Source organism: Physeter macrocephalus, unplaced genomic scaffold (genome assembly GCF_002837175.3).
Source record: "Physeter macrocephalus isolate SW-GA unplaced genomic scaffold, ASM283717v5 random_562, whole genome shotgun sequence".
NCBI classification, from domain to species: Eukaryota; Metazoa; Chordata; class Mammalia; order Artiodactyla; family Physeteridae; genus Physeter; species Physeter macrocephalus.
In genome coordinates, this window is record NW_021145948.1 from 7080 (window position 1) to 24299 (window position 17220).

At 51.6% G+C, this 17220-nt stretch overlaps 2 protein-coding genes across 5 annotated transcripts; both read right to left on the reverse strand.

Annotated features, from left to right (window-relative positions):
- Nucleotides 1-1935: 1935 nt before the first annotated feature.
- COX14 (cytochrome c oxidase assembly factor COX14) lies at nt 1936-6623 on the reverse strand. 4 transcript variants are annotated; one of them, XM_028486074.2, is made up of 3 exons: nt 6487-6600; nt 3897-3979; nt 1936-2342 (listed from the first exon to the last, which is right to left on the reverse strand). In XM_028486074.2, exon 3 carries the CDS (start codon nt 2332-2334, stop codon nt 2161-2163), a length of 174 nt encoding a protein of 57 aa, XP_028341875.1. In that variant the 5' UTR covers nt 2335-2342; nt 3897-3979; nt 6487-6600; the 3' UTR covers nt 1936-2160. The 4 variants fall into 4 exon arrangements, with proteins under 4 accessions (XP_028341875.1, XP_028341873.1, XP_028341874.1 ...); XM_028486072.2 differs by lacking the exon at nt 3897-3979 and adding an exon at nt 3016-3074 and having other exon boundaries at nt 6487-6504; XM_028486073.2 differs by lacking the exon at nt 6487-6600 and adding an exon at nt 3016-3074 and having other exon boundaries at nt 3897-3914.
- Nucleotides 6624-8703: 2080 nt separating this feature from the next.
- On the reverse strand, nt 8704-17152 carry GPD1 (glycerol-3-phosphate dehydrogenase 1). Its single transcript, XM_007107467.4, has 8 exons — nt 14313-17152; nt 13603-13780; nt 12620-12760; nt 11885-12023; nt 11533-11645; nt 10613-10846; nt 10282-10388; nt 8704-9333 (listed from the first exon to the last, which is right to left on the reverse strand). The coding sequence occupies exons 1-8, from the start codon at nt 14351-14353 to the stop codon at nt 9237-9239; spliced, it is 1050 nt and encodes a 349-aa protein (XP_007107529.2). The 5' UTR covers nt 14354-17152; the 3' UTR covers nt 8704-9236.
- Nucleotides 17153-17220: the final 68 nt, after the last annotated feature.

The window sequence follows — 17220 nt, forward strand, 5'->3', positions numbered from 1 at the left end:
AGGGTGAGGTAGGAACATAAGGTGGGTCAAGTCTTAAGGACCTCATACACCGTACCAAGGAGTCTGGACTGGACCTTATAGGTCAGGGATTCTTAACCTATTGTCTATGGTTGAGCTTCAGAGGGGATCTGAAGCAGAATGCCATAATCGAATCTGTTCCAAATAGATGTCTCTGACAGCAATGTGGCAAATATGAGGTCAAGATTGGAACTAAGACCCCTAAAAGGCTCCTGCAAAAGTATAAGCAAGAAATGACAAGGGTAGAACTGACTGAATGGATGTTTAAATGGTAAAAAATTAATAAGACAATTACTTGGTTGGGAGTAGGGTACAGAGAATAGTGTAATAAGACTCCCCTATTCCTGACTTAAATGATAGTGAAAATAACAGGAAAAAAACAAGTTGGTCCTGGAGATATGAAGGAATGCTGTTAGTCGTGGACAAGTTAGAGAGGACTATAGGATTTGAGTGGATATAGCAAGCAATTGGATATATCTGAAGCTCAAAAGGTCAACCTGGAAGATACAGATGTGGAGGTCAGCAGCAGGTGTTAATAGCTGACATTTATTGCTTGTCAGGTACCGGAGTATTAATATGAATTGTCTCATTTAATCTCAAACCAATCTTCTAAATTAGAAAGTACCCTTAAGCAAGTTTATATACTGAGAAGAAGGAAGAGGGTGAGTTAGATAACTAATGGAGCAAGGTCTGGGATTGAGAAGGGTAAGGCTGGAGGCAGGGCAGCTGTTCCGGGGCTCAGCTGTGGGCACAGGCTGGACAGGGAAGCAGTTTAGACCAAAAAGGGGATGAAAGATTGGAAGGAAAAAAAGGAATCCAAAGATTTGAAGTATTCAAGTTCTCGAATAGAGTGAAAATGAGAATATAAGAAAGCTCCTCAAAAAGGACTGATTTTACACTATTTGGAAGTGGCACTGGGGAGCTGGGAGAACGGTCACTTTACTGTCTGTACAGGCAAGTGAGAAAGCAGAGAAGGCAGTCCTTGGTTAACACATCAAGAGAGGATGGGAGTAAATGGGTTGAGGATATAGGAATGCTGAGTTTTTAAATCATGCAAGAGGGCCTTCAGGTGAAAGGTTTAGGAATGGGGGACAAAGGTCAGAGCAGTATGTACATGAGAGAGGACAGGTGTGTGTCCAAAGAGGTTGATATTTTGGGCGATCACCAAGAATGACGTGAACAAGCAAGCCTCAAAGCTCAGAATGAAATGGTGGTGGGACTTCCCTGGCGGTCTAGTGGTTAAGACTCTGGGCTTCCGCTGCAGGGGGCATGGGTTCGAACTAAGATCCCACATGCCGCGTGGCCAAAAAAAAAAAATGATGGCAAGAATATCTCTTCATAGTTGGATTTTACCTTGAATGCATTGTTTTCTTTCAAATCCTCTTCACAACTCTGCAATCAGACCTGCAGGTAGATTCTTGTGCAGTGGCACAGTGAGAAATCAACCCTGATGCTAATACTATACCCACTACGCTTAAGGAGATGGACTGCATTACTGTACGCTGCCCAAAAGCCCTTCACGTTTTAAGAACTACCTGCCTCCACTTTGTGCAATTTTAACAGCTGTTAACCAAGGGCCTCTGCCCTCCTTGACTCAGAAGTGCACATGTGGCCATGCTGGCCAGAGAACTCCATTACCTGGACACAGTTTAATTGGTCCAGGAATGGTCACTGACCACAAAAGAGCTTTGGTCTTTACAGAGTCTTCTCAGGGGATTTATACAGATGCTGGGACAGTCCTTTCTCTGAGATCAGGAGAGCTGAGATTACTACTCCTAGAACTGTATATCCCCTACTTCATGGGTGCTAAGAGCTCAAGATATGGAAATCCAGTCTGTGACTAGAAAACTGGTAGTCAAGACCCCACCTCTGTAGTCCATACCCTGTTCAAGTAAACAAAAACACCAAGACACAGACATGGCAAAATGTTTAATGTCTGTAGGTGTGCCTCACCCTCCCATTCCTGTTATGATTCAATAGCCTCTCCAAACTGACTGTACCAGAGAAAACATGGGCACTTTTTCCCAGCAGAGTTCGAAAACCATTAAGGCCCTGATCCTCTTGACTCAGAAATGATTGCAGGTGAGGTCTTTCCACAACATGCCTCAGGTCTCTCTGCTCAAGGAAAAAAGCCCCCCAGTTCTACGGGACTCCCGAGGTCTTCTGTTCTTCTGCAGCCTGGCGCTGGGAGCTGCGCCGCTGGAAATAGTGGTAGACTTGGGCACTGCAGAGGTAGCCCCCGTAAACAGTGAGGAGCATCATGGAGGTGGAGAAGGTCTTGTAGCCAATGTCGGCTAGTTGCTTGGCAGTTGGCATGTTGTCCCCTACAAAGACAGACTAGATTTAGACCCAAGGATAAGGCCTCATCTGCCCAGCCCACTTATCTGTTTAAGGCCATTCTATAACTTCTTAGTTTGTCTGCACTCTATTCTGAATGGCCCCTAGACATATGCAGTCTTAAACTGGAAGATATTGTTTGGGAACTCTTAAGATTCAAAAGGGCAAATAAAGTCTGCATACAAGATACAGAAACACAGCTGAAACCAGGTGTATCTGAATGACATTACAGCTAAAACCTGACCCTCCATGTTTATGGAAAGACGTGACTGGTACGGACCACCCAGAAATGTTCTTAATCGGTATATTACTTTAGGCACACATCAGTTTTTCTGGCTAGTAGGGAATTTATTGAAGTAGCCAGAGATTAAACATTAGCAGTGAATTATTCTCTCTAGGAGGATCGAATGGGAGCCTTCTGGGCAATATCCAATTTGTTTTCCCATAAAACCATCTTATTTATGGTGCTCAGGTTCCCAGGTTAGTCTTCAAGCATCTGTTTAAGCCATAATATACTTGAAATAGTGCCAACAGTATGTTTATGTTATTTCAATTAGACATAACCTTCTACAGCATTAATCTTGAATTCCAAACATAAAACCAAGAACTTATCCCAAGGGCTAAAACGAAACTTACTGTGTCCCCAGCAAATTAACTCACATTTGCATGAGATAAATTACTGCCAGTTTAACTGTTCCCTGGACATATCCCTGGACATTCTGAGCCAGGGAACAAGAGAAAGTTTAGAATGGGAATCTCTCATCTTGAACAAAACTTTCCTCAGTTTGGGACTATGAATGTATATTCTCAGCCTCCTCTCTGTTGAGGGAATTAAAATTAAAAGACTGACTGAAGTTAGTGAGAATAGTTTTCTTAAAAGTCAAGAATATGAAAGGAGAAAAGTTCAGGTTAGCTGGTTGAGGGGGTCAGGGGTAGTAGGGTGTGACATCTAAGTGCTTCTCAGAGTAAGTCCCATGGGCTGAACACTGCCTTTGAGCCAGTCCCTGAGGGAAGATCCCACACTGAACTGAAGCACAGCTTCCTTGAATCATAATTCCAAGTGACTATTGAAAGTGACATTAAATAAGGTCAGAGGAAGAAAACCAAATGGCACAGGGACAAGATGAGGAAGGGTTGTATTCAGGTTATCTGGGGTTTGAAAGGACCCCAAGCTGTGAGACAGTAAGAAAACACACACGTGCCGCGGAGCAACTAAGCCCATGCGCCACAACTACTGAGCTTGCACTCTAGAGCCCGCGTGCCTAGAGCCCGTGCTTCGCAACAAGAAGCCCGCGCACCGCAACAAAGAGTAGCCCCTGCTCACGGCAACTAGAGAAAGCCCGGGTGCAGCAACGAAGAACCCCAACGCAGCCAAAAATAAATAAATAAATAAATACATTTATTAAAAAACAAAACAAACAAAAAGAACACACACATACACACAGAGCAGGACACTAAGGTAATAAACAAGCTCCCAGCAAAGAGACCTGCAGCCTTCAACCTCCCCCTCACTTATTCTTTCTCTTCCTATCCCCCATTACCCTGGCCAGATGCTATCCAGTTATAGGACCACCTCTTCTCAGGGCTGGAGGAAGAAGGCTGGAAACAGGATAGTACATCTTGCCTAGAAGAGTGACAGAAGATATACTGACAGATGAAATTTTTCTAGAACCTCATTTTCCTCGCTTGTCTAATCCAACCTGAGATTTCTCCTATTTTCAAATTAACAAAAACTTTTCACAGATCCTGAGCTAAGGCAGGGCAGTGGAAAAAGAGAAGACTGATGAAGAAGTTATTCTAGAAGTAGAACAAGGCTTATTAACTGAATGGGCTAGGGGAAAGCTGAAAATATCTCCAAGTTAACAACTGAGGAAACTTTATGGAGTGGGATACTGCTAATAGAAGAAAGAAAAAACAAGTGTGTGTCACTATGTGTGTATGGGGATGGTGGTGTCAGTAAGCATCAGTCAAGAAGATCATGAACTGGACATGTTAAAGTTAAGATGCTCAATAAAGGGACTCCCCCCTGGTGGCGCAGTGGTTAAGAATCCGCCTGCCAACGCAGGGGACACGGGTTCCATCCCTGGTCCAGGGGGATCCCACGTCACGGAGCAACTAAGCCCGTGCGCCACAACTACTGAGCCTGCGCTCTAGAGCCCGCGAGCCACAACCACTGAGCCCCACGCGCCTAGAGCCCGTGCTCCGCAACAAGAGAAGCCACCGCAATGAGAAGCCCGCATACTGCAACAAAGAGTAGCCCCCCTTCTCCACAACTAGAGAAAGCCCAAGCGCAGCAACGAAGACCCAACGCAGCCCCCCCCCCAAAAAAAACAAGAAAGATGCTCTATAATATTCATGTGATGATGTCTGTCAGGCACATGGATATGCAAATGTGGAACAAATCCTAGGAGAGAGGCTAGGCTACATATGGATACATATGGAAATAACAAGTGTCACCAAAACAGAGATAAAACCCAAGAGAAAGAGGCCAAGGGAATGCCAGTTTGAAGAAAGAAAACAATTACGGAAAGAAAACAGGTAGGAAATTCCAGAAACATGTGGGATGCATTTTCATTTAACTACAACAGTGGCTGAAAATCACTGCTTTATCAAGTCACTACCACTGACAGAGGTATGCTGTATCTTTGGGTGTACTGGGCCAGAATAAAAATTGGGAAACACTACTGTAAAGTTAAGTGCCATGAAAACTGGTCAGATGGGATCACTGGATGGGAACAGGTGACCAGGTCACAGGTAAACCTAGGACAGAAGTCAATTTAATGCACTAAATTGGAACAGGCATTAAGTAAAAAGCATGGATTCTTAGCCAGAGCCCCAGCAGGCCCCATGAACCCTGTCCCGTGAGGTTCATGTGTCTATGCATTTTTTCTAGGACACAGAAAAACAGATTATTAGAAGGATCATAACCCCCTCTCACCCCAAAGATAAGAATTGATATTCTTGTGATTTGCTGGTTAAGGGAACGGGAGTGACAGGGCAGCAGCCTGAAAAGGTAACAAGGTCCAGTAAATTCTAGTTTTGTTTTGCTTATTGATAAGGAGATTTGAATATGTTTTCGAGAAGAAGAAACTGGTGGCTAAACTGAGAATAAAAGTGAGGTGGATGGGATGGAACAAAATCTAGGATGGCCCAGGAAAAGATGAAATTAGAAGCCCAGGAAGAAGGATTAACCTTGGAAATGAAGAAAACTTTTGAGGTTAGCAGGAGAACATTCTCATCTGAGGGACATCCATTTTCTCAATAAAGCTCAAGGCTGGGTCTTTTATGGGGTTAGACTGAAGGTTTCAGAAAAACAGGAAAAAGAAAACAAGAACCATAATGGAAATGACATAGGGGTGCAGTTTGCAAAAACCTTTTCAGATGGTGGCTCTTTTCTCTTTTTCTGCCCCCTAAACATGGGAGGACCTCAAGGCTCAGGTCTCTCCTCCGGAAAACTCATTTCCTCAAGTGGATCCATCCACCTCAGCTTAGATTTACTTATCTACCATTTACTCGTGCTATAAAGGCTGCAGAGAATATGGCTTCTGTCTCAAAGGAGCTTATGGTCTGATGGGGATAAGCTATGCACCCCAAATTCTGTTAGACGAAGTGGAAGACGCCGGTGACCAGAAGAGAAGAGGCGTTTTGAGAGTTCAGAGACAAGGCAGAGGCTCAAGGAAAGTTAGCATAAAGGTGGGGACGGGGGGGGCAGCTGTCGTTTCAGAAGGGTGGGCAGGATTTACACCGGTAGAGAAGAGGGAGGGGGAGAGTATTCCAGGAATTGAAAGCAGCAAAGGAGGGGATCCAGTTAATCGATAAGCAGGAAGGGTGCCTGGGAAAGCTGCATTTCAGGGCGCAGCGGACTACAAGACAAGGAAGGGTCAGAGCTACTGGAGTCAGAGCGTTGAGGGCCAAGACGCGCGGTGGCAGTCAAGGTGTGACAGGAACCTACGGCCGCAAGGAGCTTGCTGGGCTGGAAGCGGCGCAAATCGCGGCACAGGGTACGCGGTAACCTCAAGGGCGCCGAAGCCCGAAGACTGGGTGTGGGAGGATGAGGAAAGCAAACGCCGGCCCGAGCGGGCGCGCCTCTGCGGACAGGCGGCCCTGGCTCGGGCCTGGCAGACGGCGTACCTGGATGCTACCGCTCCCTCCCTTCCGACCGAGGCCTCCTGCCTGCGCGACCTCCTAGCACAGCCGCAAGCAAGCAACCGGGTCCAGACGAGTGAGGATACCGCCCAGGGACAACCGCGAACGCTGAGGCGCTATTGGTGCGGAACGCCACCCTTTCTCCCACCCCCACGCTCCGATAAAGCTCTAAGATTCCGCCCCCGACGCGAGGTACGGCCACACGCGCCAGACGCAGCATAGCCCCGCCCACCGAGGCGAGAACCCGCGCCGGCTGCAGCTCCGACTGGTTGCTGCCTTTGAACATCCGGCTTCCGGGTCAGCCGCCCTTACTACGCATCCTCAGACGAGCCTTCCTCTCGGAGAGGCCCGTTGGTTTCTGGGGGTTGTAGTCATTCTCCGTTGAGAAAGGGTCTTTGGCCACCCAAACTCTGGAACCGGAACTTTTAGGATACTCAGTCACCACAGAAGAGAGCCGGCCAATCCCCAGCCTGCGGCGCGGTGACGTCTCCGGTAGCTGTGTAGGTTCTCTCGGAATCCGCCCACTGGAGGGGGCTGCGCGCCCCCTACAGCCTGGAGCTGCCCTCTTAGCCCGGGCCGGCCTTCAGCCGAGCTCAGGAACCCGACCCGCACTGCGAGGCCTGGACCGCCGAGGATTGCGGCAGGTTTGGCCATGGCCACGGAGTGGGCGCGAGGGTCGAATCTCCGTAATGTTTCTGTCCCGTATGTGACCTCCCCGCTTGCAGGCGGCTTGATAAAGCCCCAAAGAAGCGCCGGGAAGGGGTTGGGAGGGGGTGCCATTTGGGGGAAGGGGGACTGCGTGGGCACCCCTGCAAGGGGCTGGGAGTGGCTGAGATGATCGAGGAAGGATTTCTTTTCCTTTTTTCGTTTTTCCTCCGGCATGAGTGAAAACATATACATGCAGTGATACACCCCACTGCATGCGCACTACCACATGCACTTAAGCGCCGCCCTTCCCTAATTTGTTTCTGCAAAAACCACGCTTTATTGGGTAGACAAGTAGGCCTGGTTCGAAAGCCTCAGATTCAGTTAATTGTGGAGTAAGCAAAAGCAGGCAAAGGTTTTTGACTATCTAAGAGGGTCGCAGCCGCAGCCTAGGTAAGGGAGCTGCCTTTCTGCCCGGACTTTGGCCTACTGGGGAAGCAGCTCTGGATCCAGTCTGCGCCCAAACCTGGGCCCAGCCAGATCTGGGGTGACTGTGCCCCTCACTCTCGCTGCCTGATCCAGGCAGCTCTGCCCTTCACCGGTAAGACTGACTTCTCAAGGGCTAGGGGCTGAGAGGAGCCTGCCTTCCTGGTTTGTCCAGGAGTAAGGGAGGCTTAACATAATGCTGGCCAGAGCCACAGCGTGCCAGATGCTGCCACGCAGGAAGCTGAGACCCTCTGCTGGATGTGACAGGAGCCCTCGGCCTCTATTTATAGCCAGGGGTCCAAGCTGCTGACCTGTGACATTCTCCGGCTGCCATTCCATCCTGGAGCAAGGCCACTGCAAGGCACACTCCTCTCCCTCCTCCCCTTCCTGTTCTTCCCTCACCTCAGCGGGTAGGGAGGCTTGAATTTTTTTCCTCCTCCACGAGTTTCCCAGCTCCTGAGGTGCTGAAGTAGTCAATACCTCATGAGAAGGCCTTCAGGTGACAAAGGAGAGCCGGCCTTGGAATTCAGACCACAGAGATGGGGACCTGCTCATCCTCCTTTACCCACTCTCTGGCCCCCTGGTCTCCAGATACAGGAACTGATTAGCTGCCCTGGCTGCTCTGGGGGTAGCTGAGAATTAGGGACAGGGTTTAGGAGGTAAGGGGTGGATCCAAGATGTCCTGGGGAGATAGCAGCAGGAGGGACCCAGCTGACACCTCCCCCCACTAGAGCTCCTGAGAAGGGAGGCAGGGCAGTTACAAAGGTCACAGGGAGTAGAGTGATCTGAGCCTGCTATGAAGAGGTGTAGCTCTGTCAGCAGATTAAGTTCTGCTCCCCAGAGACGGTGCTGGAAGGGAGGGTGAGAGAGGCTTGGAAAGGTCACACATGGTGGGGAGGAGCTGGCAAAGAACTAGGAACTGGGAAGTCCCAAGAGAGAATGACAAGCCCCATGGCCAGAGATGCCAGCGTGGCAGCAACTCTGGTGCCAGGCAGCCTGGGGGAGGGGGAAAGGGGATGACCAGAGGTTTCTGAGGATGCAGATGTTGCTAGGAGAAGCTAGAAGGGGGTCGTATTTTGCGAACAAACAGAGATCCATTGATGCCATGTGGGGCTGGCAGAGGTCTATGTCAGCCCAAAAGCCCAGACCCCTCCCTGCAGCCCTTGCCTCATCCCTCTTGCAGCTGAGGTACTTCTTTAGCCATTAACTGGGCTTGGGGACAGGAGTCCTGGTCTGTGTGAGGCAGCAGTAAGCAGCCCTTGCCTTGCCTCCCTCCCCTCCCCTCCTCCCCCCACATACCCAAAGCAGGCAGCACTGGGGCTGATTCTACCCCTCCCAGAGGACAGGGAGAAAGCCCCACATATGGAGAGGGACTAGGCAACTCCATTTCTGGTGCGATGAGGTGGCAGGAGGCTGTGGGCTGCTTGTGCTTCAGGATCTCCAGGCAGGTGGCCAGGCCCACAGGCACCTGTCTGTCCTCCAGTGAAAAGCTGAGAAGACGCTGCTGTGTGGGGAGTCCCAGAGATCGTGGTGGCCAGGCACCCCAAGCTTCTGCCTGTCTCTGCTGGGGTAAAGAGGCTGCCTGGCTTGGGCCCCAGCCCTGCTCACATATGTTCTGGATGATTCTGCAGGCAGCGGATGAATTCACCTACTGGCTGGTTCTCGTAGCATACCTTGTACACAGCCATGAACAGAGGGAACCTAGAATGGAAAAGGACAGAACCAGCTTGGCCTCCAGGCAAACCCCCTAACCCTCCACTCCCTACTCTCCCGCCTTCGAGCTCAGGCAGACTCTGGCTCTCAATTTCCAATCGCTGAGAATTTGTATTTCCTAGCCCTGGGTTTTAGGGTCAGGTTTTTATTGCCCTGCTCCCTATCATATTGAACTTGTGCCTACGTGATTCCCTGGCATGAACTTTTTGTTCCAATTAGGCAAGCCTCAGTATCATCAGCTGTAAAACGGGGTCAATTTAACAAAGTAGTGAAGAAGTGATTATGAATTATGTGAAGGTGCTCAATAAATGCCAGTTTCCTTCTTCCCAACCTGTTGCCCAGCCTGCTCCCTTTACCAGGAGGCTTTACCCTGACCAGCCGTGAGCTGATCTTCTGAGCCTGTTTCATACTCTCTTGCTCTAGGATTCTTTCTCAGATCAACAGAGTTCTGCTCTGATCAGCCCATCACCCCCACTGTCTTGTGCTCCCTGAAAAGGAGCATCTAGAAGCAGAGACTTTCCTTTTCCTCACACCTCAGCACCCAGGACAGGATTCACAGAACAAAAGGGTTGGCCTTGGGGGAGCAGCTTAGACTGAGGGTGACGGACAAAGAGGCAAAACAGTCAGAGGAGCTTATTCCTGCCCACCCCCATAGCAGAGGACAAGGAGGAAAGGACAGAGAGAGGCCACGCAGAGGGGTCCAAGCAATGTGGTATAAAGAGCACTAGACTGGAAAGAATTCAAAGACAATGAACGAGCTGGGGGACAGCGGGCACACCAGACCCTCGCCAAGCTCTAGGCTCTGTCTGTAAACATAAGAGAACATTTCCCTCTCTGCCCACTTCACAGACTGAGGAGGGTTCAGGAAGATGATGAATGGGGAGAGCACTTCTGACGGTGGTTCCCTCCATCAGTGGGGCTGGGGCAGACACTTACTTGTCCAGCAGGCCCTTGTGCTGGAGGATGCTGTGTAGCTCCCGGGCTGTCTGGGGCCCCTGCAGCTTCTGCCCATTCAGCATCTCTTTTTCCAGCTGCTCAATGGACTGTGAAGAAAACAGGACAGGCAGATGGAAATGGGAGAGGAGGGTTGTCAGTGTGAGACAGAGAGTCTGGGACTGTGGGAGGAGGTGGGTCTTAAGAGGAAAGAAAGGCTGGGAATGTTCCCAACAATCTTAATGTTTGTGTTCAAGAGATGCCTCAAGCCACGTTCCTCTGCCTTAAAACCTACAGGGCCCACCCTCCATTCTTTATTCTCCCCAGGGCCCACCTTTCCTGTGCGGACGAAGGCCTCGGCCACCTTGCGGTTCCGCCCTCCGTAGCAGGTAGTGATGAGATCAGCAACACCGCAGCTCTCCAAGAAGGTGGCAGAGGACACAGGGCCACTGCAGAAGAGCTTGGTGAAGGCGATCATCTCCATGAGCCCCAGTCGGATCACGGCCGCCTTGGTGTTGTCACCAAAGCCCAGCCCATCACAGAAGCCAGCCCCCACGGCCACTATATTCTTTGAAGAGTGAAGTCACGGGTGAGAAAGGATCCCCTCCCGCAGGCCCCACTTGGAGCCTTCAGCACCTGCCTCATGCTCCTTCCATCAGCCATGACACGCCCACTGAATAAGTGAAGGAAGGTGGGTGGGCTCCTCAACTATTTTCACCTCTTGGTTTTCCCACTTGCTGCACTCCCTTCTTTTAGCCTGGGCTTGTGCTTTCTGGCTCCCCAACCCTGCCCTATACTCCATCCTTGAGGACTTTGCCTGAAAACCAGTCTTCTACCTGGCCCTCCCAACCACGGCTATTTTGTTCTATGCCCCCAATATCCATCCATAGGTCTGTCCAGGATCCAGAGTTCTGGCCATCAGTCCATCTGCATGTCCTGGACATCTTATCTCCCATTAGCCTGAGTGCTCCCCCAGGGCATCTCCTCTTCCACCTGGACCAACCTTTGGAGCCAGGGACAGGGATGTCCCACAAGGGGCTATAGGGGAAAGGAAGAAGGAAGCCCAATGTCTGATGGTAAGTAATCGGCAGACCTGAGCGATCCTGGCCTTGCTTCTGCAATTCTTCCCATGTGTATGAGACTTGGTGGGGAAGGGCAGTGAGTGCCTGGAGTCCCAGCAGCCTTGTACAGCTAAGCCAGGCCCTCTTTCAGGGCCTTCTCCCCACCCCATGGCTGCCTCTGCAGCCCTCTCACCTTTAAGGCCCCACAGATCTCTACTGTGTCCACCTCTTGCACCACCGTGATGCGGAAATTGGGTGTCTGCATCAGCTCTTTCAGAAGCTGTCCCTGGGCCAGGTCCTTGCAGCCTAAAGTACAGAGGGGATAAGGCTTTAAGAAGCGACTCTTGACTCTTCTTCCCACAACTGCCCGAAGCAGGACCTATAGCTCTTTCCGTAGGGGCGCCCCAACTCCCCTCACCTTTGATGCTGGGATCTTCTTCCTTCACCTGCCTTATGGGGAGAAGGTGGCTAAGTGGGTGGGGAATATAGCCTGGGGAGGCGATGTAACTGGAGTTGCATTATCTATGTGGGTGGTGGGGTCTCACCAATGGTTGTCTCACAGAACTTCTCATCAGCCACCTCGCTGGCAATGTTGGCCCCCATCAGCACGCTCATGGGGATGCCAAGGTGCTCCCCAATCACTTCAGAGATGAGCTTCAGCCCGTTGGGGCCCTCGTCTACCCCCTGGGCACAGGATGGAGCTCAGGCCAGGTGCCTTTTATCCCCACCTGAGGGCTTCCCACCTAGAAATCCTGCCCATTCCGAATTCACTGTTCACCAGTGTCCCTCCCCAAAGGTCCTCCCCTATTCCAGTGCAGCCAAAGCTAGCTGTGAGGAGAGCAGTTAACATGTGAAAACAAATCCGTCTGAAAACTCTCCTTCCACAACCTACTTCTCCAAGGTAACGTATCCCCTCCACATCCCTAAACAGCCCACTCCTGAGTACCCCCAACCAACTTCCATCCCAGCCACTGCTCCAGACCAGCTTCCCTTCTCAACTCCTCAAACCAGCCCACTTCTTGTATCCCCTAGGCATCCCTTGTACACCTCCTAAACTCCCCAAGACATCTGCCTCCAAACCGATCTCTTATCTACTCCCCAACCAACCTCCCCTTCCCAGTGGCCCCCCCGCAGCTGTTTCTCAAGCCTCCCCAGAGCCAGCTCCTCTCTTCAGAAAACTCCTGGCCTACTTCTGCTGTTTTCTGTTTGTCGCACTTCACCCACCCTGAGCCCCAAAGCAGTTAGCTGCACCCCCAACCAGAGGAGGGTGTCCCTGGCACCTTAATAAGAGATATGCCAATGGCGTCTGCCTTCAGGTGGCCCTTGAGCTGATCACAGATCTTGCCGATGAACTGATGGGGTACCACGAAGATCAGGATGTCAGCATCCACTGCAGCCTGGACCACATCTGGGACAGCCACCTGTGGGGGTGACCAGTGTTCATGGGCCTGACAGACTTCTTCTAGCCCCTGTGGAGCCCCATGCAGGAGATCTAGGAGACAGGGTGAGGCTGGTGGGGAAGAAGGAAGGGCAATTTGGGGGTTGAATCTGGAAGGGCTGAACCTGGAGGAACAAGACACTTCTATTCCTTCCGTCTAGCCATCATTCCCTCTAGGTCCCAGCTGTCCTGGGCTCTTGAGGACTCCTGGAAACCTCCTCTCAGCACTCTCCTAGCCCTTGGCTGTGGGACAGTGAGGGAGGCCAAAGGAGGTCTGGGCTTGGCAGGAGGAAGAGGCCAAGTAAGATTTCATCACCCTGCTCCTTAGGGCTCCCAACTGGGAAGGGAGAGCCCCAGTCTTTCTGCTGTCTTTCCTGCTCCCCCTTTCCAGGTGGGGAGGAGTAAGCCACATGGATCTGACCAAAGACCTTAAGTCCAAGGAGCAGTCTCCACATCTACTAATAACCCAGTGAATGAGTAACAGGGTTAGAGCCTGAGGCAGGCACTACCCAGACCCCAAGTCTGGGGGCCAGAGAACCTATCTTTGGTTGCCACAGAGACCAACTTCCTCATCCTCTCCCCGTCCCTTTCCTGCCTGGGAGCCCATGGGGTGGGGTGGAGATGCAGGGGGATAAATTCAGGTTCTCCTCAGTCCCAGGAAGTGCTCAGGGGAGCATTTTGGGGGCTGTGCCCAGGGACGCCCTGTGCCTGGAGTAGCCCTCCTGAGATGCTTCCCAAGTACAGGTGGCACGTGAAGTGGCCCCCTCCCAGCAGGAAGCACCCCCTCCACTTCCCTCTCCCTTCCTACGGGGTGTTGGGGCTCACCACATTGGGGGGCAACTTGTGCCCTGGCAGGTATTTGACATTCTCATGCTGCGTGTTGATGACCTCTGTCAGCTTTTTGCCCCCGACGTCTTCCTCAAACACCCACATGGTCACCCGTGGGTCAAAGCGTGCCAGCTGAGCTGCATTGCCACCCACAATCTTGGCGATGGCCGAGCCCCTGGCAGGAGGGGGAGCACAGAAAGTGGAGGAGCAGGGGCGTGAGAGAGGAAGGGTGGCATGGGAGGGCACAGTGCTCCACCTCAGGATGTCACAGAAACCACTGGATTATTTACTTGCCACCTTCCTTGTCACCCCCTCCCCGTGACGCTGCGTCTCTCCTGACCTAGCAGTAGAAAGGAGACTCAGTTTCCTTTCCCTCACACTTTGCTGCTGGAGAAGGGGGCCAGCCTTCTGATCTCCCCCCCGCCACCCCAACCCAGGCAGCCTTTCAGGTAGGGAGCACTCTGGAGGCTCCCTTCCCGTGGCGAACAGGTGCTGCTGCCCGAGAGGCAAGGGCCAGGAGCGGTCTGGGCATTGTCTTGTCCTGTCGGGGTAGGCACAGAAGACAGCAACAGGGGTGGGCCAGGAGCTGGACACATTTCCTACCCACCGGCTGCCTCCTGCCCACCAAACCTCCCTCCCTAACCTCCTGTATACTTGAGGGAGCCTCCCCTTCCCCCACCCCAATACTCCTTGACAGAGCCACTTACCAGTTACCAGAGCCTACAATGCAGACTTTCTTGCCGGCCATGGTGCCGCTTCGCTGCCTGAGCCACCAGCTGGGTGCCACTGTCCCCAGCTCCTCTGCCGGCTGGGAGCATAGAACTCCAACACACGTGGGTGCAGCCAAGCCCCGCCCTCCAGGGGAGGGGAGGCGGGCACCCAGGGAGACAGAGTCTGGCAGGGTCAGGGAAAGGGAAGAAAAGGGTAGAGACAGGTGGAGAACAGGAATGGGGCCGAGACCAGGCCCGCTTTTCCTCTTAGGTTTGCCCGCTGACGGTGCTGGCACGCTGCTTCCCTCGGCCCCAGCCCAGGTCCTCACCCCCTCCCTCCCCGCAATGGTCTCATTTTAAGGTCTGCCAAGACCAGGCCCAGAAAAGGAGCGAGTGCCCGGTCCCCCCGACTCCCGTCCCCTAGCACTGGAATAAATTGTATTCAGTCCCAGCAGCAGATACAGGCATGCCTTCTTTTCCAAGGTAGGAACCGCCCCACTTGTCCCCCCAGGATCCAGAAAGCTGCTCTACGGGTTCATCCTCTGGCGGTGACGGGTCACGTGTTGCCCCACGCTAGCCCCACTGCAGGGCTGTGGGCGAGTGAGGTGGGTGGGTGTGGCCCCTTTAAATAAGAGCACATAAGAGGTAAGGGCCTGCTCTGGGGGCAACCCAGCCCAAGGATAAGAAGAACCCATGGGCCCAAGAAACAAAGCACACCAGTGGGCCTCTCCTCACCTGAATGTTTCCCAGGAAGGGGGGTAGGAAAGGCCAAAGTTGTAGGCTCTGATGCCAAGTGGCCCACAAGTCTTGTGCAGACTCTGGGCTTGAGGAGGAGGAGGATAGGAGAGAAAAGAAGGCAGCCCAAGTGTTCACTGTTCTTGAGAGGTATTGAGCTTCCTTCACGTCTTTCTTGGGTTTCCAGGCTAACCCCACACTAGGGGCTCCTTCAGGTTAGTGGCTAGTTTGCAGAAGCCAGAAAGGGGAAGGGAGGCAGGACCTGGGGCAGTTGTGACCTCTGTAGAGCTTTGTGGTCTCAGATGCTGTGATCAAGAGCAAGTGGGGTGTGTGCTTCTGGGCGGACGGAAGATGGAAGGGACACACGGCGCAGTTCGGGGCTCTGCATCGCCCACAGCAATCTGTTTAACTACGAAGGGGAACTCTAGTTTCTAGGCTGATGTGGAGAGTGGGGCAAAGGCCCCCTACACTCCAGCTGTCTGTGCACCTTGGCCTAGAAGGCAGACAGCACTGTGTGCTCACGTGCTGACTTCCTGGCCTGGCCGACTGCTGAGTGGGTGTTTCCATCCCCCTCGGCTGCTGCTGGCTGCAAACAGTGATAAGCACTGGGCCAGAGGGGAGTCTGTGTGCAATCACTGGGTAAGGGTAAGTGGCCCTGAGGTCAAGACTGGGGAGAAATGATTTCCTAAGTTCTACGGACTGCCTGGGAAGAAGCCCACCATACTCTACTCCCATGGCCAGGGAGTTCCCTTAGGGGGACATACGTGAAATCTGCAGTTGATTGTTTCTCTTTGGAACAAAATTATGCCTACTACAGAGCCAGCCGCCCACAGATCACTGTTATTGCACTGGCACTGCGACAAAGGCACCAGTGCCAGGCTGCCAGCTGGGAGCACTGATTATGGGTGATGGAAGAGAAAGAATGCTTCTGTCCCTGGCACACAGGATGAGAACCCCAAAGAATGGATGTTTATGCATAAAATAACCTCTTGTTTTTGCCTAAATGCTTCCATCTTTTTGTCCCTACGATCATTTTAAGTAGTATGGAGACAAAGAATTTGTTCATTTATATAGGAATAAAGAGTGTGCAGAGATTCAGAATTGGCCTGTCACAGGCCAATTATCTGTACCACTAGAGCTCTTTTCCCAAGAGCAAACTGCAGATTTGCTTGAAATTAATAATGGTTCATCAGCCATTCATTACACATGTAATTAGCCGGGGTGAAAACAGATGCCATTTCAATGTCCTTGACATCAATTTTTTCCACTCCCAAGTTATCATCACCCACACACACTCTTCTTCTGCTTTCCCTACTCAAGTCTGATAAACTCCCACATTCCAGACTGGGAATAGTGGTTGTATCCTTGGTGGGTTTGACTGCATATACGCAATACTTGAGTGTTCACATGCATGGAGGCAAAAGTTAATTTTTTAACTACAACTTTGGAATGTAGTTGCCTTCACCCTGTGTTCTAAACCCCCTTCTTGAGTAGAACCAAGCTAGATAATGGCACAAAGGAGGAAAGTAAAGAGCCACCAGGTGGGAAGCAGGCATATGATGGAAACTGCAGCAGAATTTCATGCTTCTGCTAATGGGACCCAATCCTGAGCAAAGTCTTCTCAACTCTACCAGTGAAGGCTTGGTTGTCCATAGTATGAGGATGGCAGCGCAGCACTTCCACGCCAGTCTTAGGAACTAAAATCTTACTCAGGGTGGAGAAAGTGGAACCTTAAAGAATGGCAGGCACACAAACCACAAACGTCTTCAGTCCTCATATAGCGCTGGCCCGTATGAAGACAGGAGCCCTGAGAATTCTAGAGGAGGTTCAAGTTCATCAAGTGTAAGGGACCACAGGTACCCAAGGATAGCACACTCGAGCCAGCAGGTGCCCTGGGGAGTTTAGAAGGACAAGGGAGAGAATGGCAGTGCCACTGTCTTGTTAGAGCCTTCCTTAACGGGAACTGTGGACAGGACTCTCAGATCCAGTGATGAAGCCACTAATCCCAACCAGCACCTGGCCTGCTTGGACCACTGGGGCTGACAGAACAAGCTCCAAGGTGAGAACCTGAGGTCCCCAGGGTAGAAATCTTGTTTTTCACCATATCCCCAGTGCCTAGAACCACAGCTGGCACACAGCAGGTGCTCAATAAATATCTGTCAAATAAAAG